The 2,301-nt window shown below is 47.2% G+C and overlaps 1 protein-coding gene across 1 annotated transcript; it reads left to right on the top strand.

Annotated features, from left to right (window-relative positions):
* Positions 1-606: 606 nt before the first annotated feature.
* On the top strand, positions 607-1,173 carry SETTUDRAFT_112556 (uncharacterized protein; the record flags this gene model as incomplete). The annotated part of the gene is made up of 2 exons (XM_008028616.1): positions 607-755; positions 801-1,173. Coding segments are annotated over 2 exons (522 nt in total), but the record flags the coding sequence as incomplete, so codon positions are not given.
* Positions 1,174-2,301: the final 1,128 nt, after the last annotated feature.

The raw sequence follows: 2,301 nt of genomic DNA, 5'->3' as shown, positions 1-2,301 counted from the left end.
CGCGTACAAGCGAGCGCCGCACCCCACCAACTTTGTGCACCTCTCTCATCTCAATACATAATGGCTCAACGCAACGCTAGTCAGTTAGCTTTAAATGAAGTAGATATCCAGCTCGCTATATCCTCTATTGAATCTGGTCAGATATAGAGTAATCGCAGTGCTGCTGCTATCTATAACGTGTCAGAACAAACAATCCGCCGCCGACGCGTCGGCAAGCCTGCCCGACGCGATTGCCAGCCCAACTTAAAGAAGCTTACTAAGCTAGAAGAGCAGGTGATAATTGATCATGTACTTCATCTGGATCTACGTGGATTTTCGCCTACCTATGCAGCTGTGCGAGATATGGCTGATAGACTGCTGGCTGCGCGCGGCGCTGGCCAGGTTGGCGTCCACTGGCCGCGCAACTTTGTCAAGCGTACTGACAGTCTTACAACGCGTTTTAATCGAGCGTACGATAGGCAGAGAGCCTTGTGTGAAGATCTAGTCTTAATTAAGAGCTAGTTTAAGCTTGTGGAGAAGACAAAGGCTAAGTACAGCATCTGTGACAAAGACGTCTACAACTTCGACGAAGCGGGCTTTATAATGGGCAAGATCGCGACTTAGCTAGTTGTTACAGCGTTAGAGAGAAGAGGCCGGCCAAAGGCTGTTCAACCAGGTGGCCGAGAGTGGGTAACGTTTATCGCTGGGATCAATGCAGCTAGCTGGTCTATCCCACCGTTCCTTATCTTTACTAGCAAGCATCACCTATCTGCCTAGTATAAGGAGACAGAGATCCCACGCGACTAGGCGATCGCAGTTAGCGACAATGGCTGGACGACTAATAAGCTAGGAGTTAAGTGGCTAAAGCACTTTGTTAAGCATACAGATAGCAAGGTTGTTAGGGTACGCCAGCTGCTTATTCTTGACAGCCATAAGAGCCACCAGTCACTTAAGTTCCAAAAGCTCTGTAAGGCAAACAATATCTATACGCTCTGTATGCCGCCTCACTCATCTCACCTACTCCAGCCTCTTGACGTTGGCTGCTTCTCGCCATTAAAGCGCGCGTACAGCCGTGAGGTGGAGAGCCTAATACGCAACCACATCAACCATATCACCAAGCTTGAGTTTCTACCAGCGTTCAAGGTAGCCTTTGATCGATCCTTCACGGCAGCCAATATCTGCTCAGCCTTTTAAGGCGCAGGCCTTGTTCCTTTCTAGCCAGACACTGTTCTATCAAAGCTTAACGTACAGCTGCGTACGCCTACTCTAGTAGCTGCTCTTGTAGAGGCCGTCTGGCAGGCTCGTACCCTAAGCAACGTACGCGAGCTTAAAGCCTAATTAACGCTAATACGTGATCGGGTCTAGCGGCATAAGAGCTCGTCACTAGCGTCAATTATTGTGGCGATTAGCCAGCTTAAGAAGGGGGCAGAGAGAATAATGCTCTTAGCTAAGCTAATGCGTGATCGGATCGCCAGCCTTGAGAGGGCTAATGAGGTAGCAACAAAGCGTAGGTAGCGTAAAAGGAAGTGGATATAGAAGCATGGAGTGCTAACAAAGGGAGCTAGAGAGGATCTACTTGCTTAGCGTGAGGCTGGTTAGCAGATTGCTCATGAAGAGCGTCAGGGAGGAGAGCGATCAGGTGTCAGCCGCCAGGCTTTGGCGCGCTGCAGTAGGTGTAGAGAAACTGGCCACAACTCGCGTACGTGCAAGAAAGATACTCTAGGTACTGCTTAATCTATTATATTAATATACAGTAAAGCAACTATATTGTGGTGGAACTACAGGCTTATAGAGGTGCGCAGGTTTGGTGGGGTGCGGCGCTCGCTTGTACGCGGCGCTCGCTTGTAAAACACGTTATCTGTTTACTATGACTTAGTATTTTGGTGATTTAGTCAATATAAACGCTATACAAGCAAGTTTCTACTATACTGTAACTAAGCTAGTAAAAAGATAACTCTATCTTTTCATCTAAGAGTTACCTATACTATATATTTTATATTAAACATAGGTCTCAGCATTATATGCTTATACTATATAGTATTTTAAACAGTTCTCTCTTACTTCAACCATAGTCTATTAACTATAACGTATGTGGCAAGCGAGCGCCGCAGGCAAGCGAGCGCCGCACCCAACCAAACCTGCGCACCTCTATAAGCCTGTAGTTCCACCACGATATAGTTGTTTTACTACATATTAACATAATAGATTAAGCAGTACCTAGAGTATCTTTCTTGCACGTACGCGAGTTATAGGCCAGTCTCTCTGCACCTACTACAGCGCGCCAAAGCCTGGCGGCTAACACCTGATCGCTCTCCTCTCTGA

The sequence above is a fragment of the Exserohilum turcica genome (assembly GCF_000359705.1).
Source record: "Exserohilum turcica Et28A unplaced genomic scaffold SETTUscaffold_274, whole genome shotgun sequence".
Classification (NCBI taxonomy): domain Eukaryota; kingdom Fungi; phylum Ascomycota; class Dothideomycetes; order Pleosporales; family Pleosporaceae; genus Exserohilum; species Exserohilum turcicum.
This window is presented reverse-complemented; position numbering and strand designations above follow the sequence as displayed.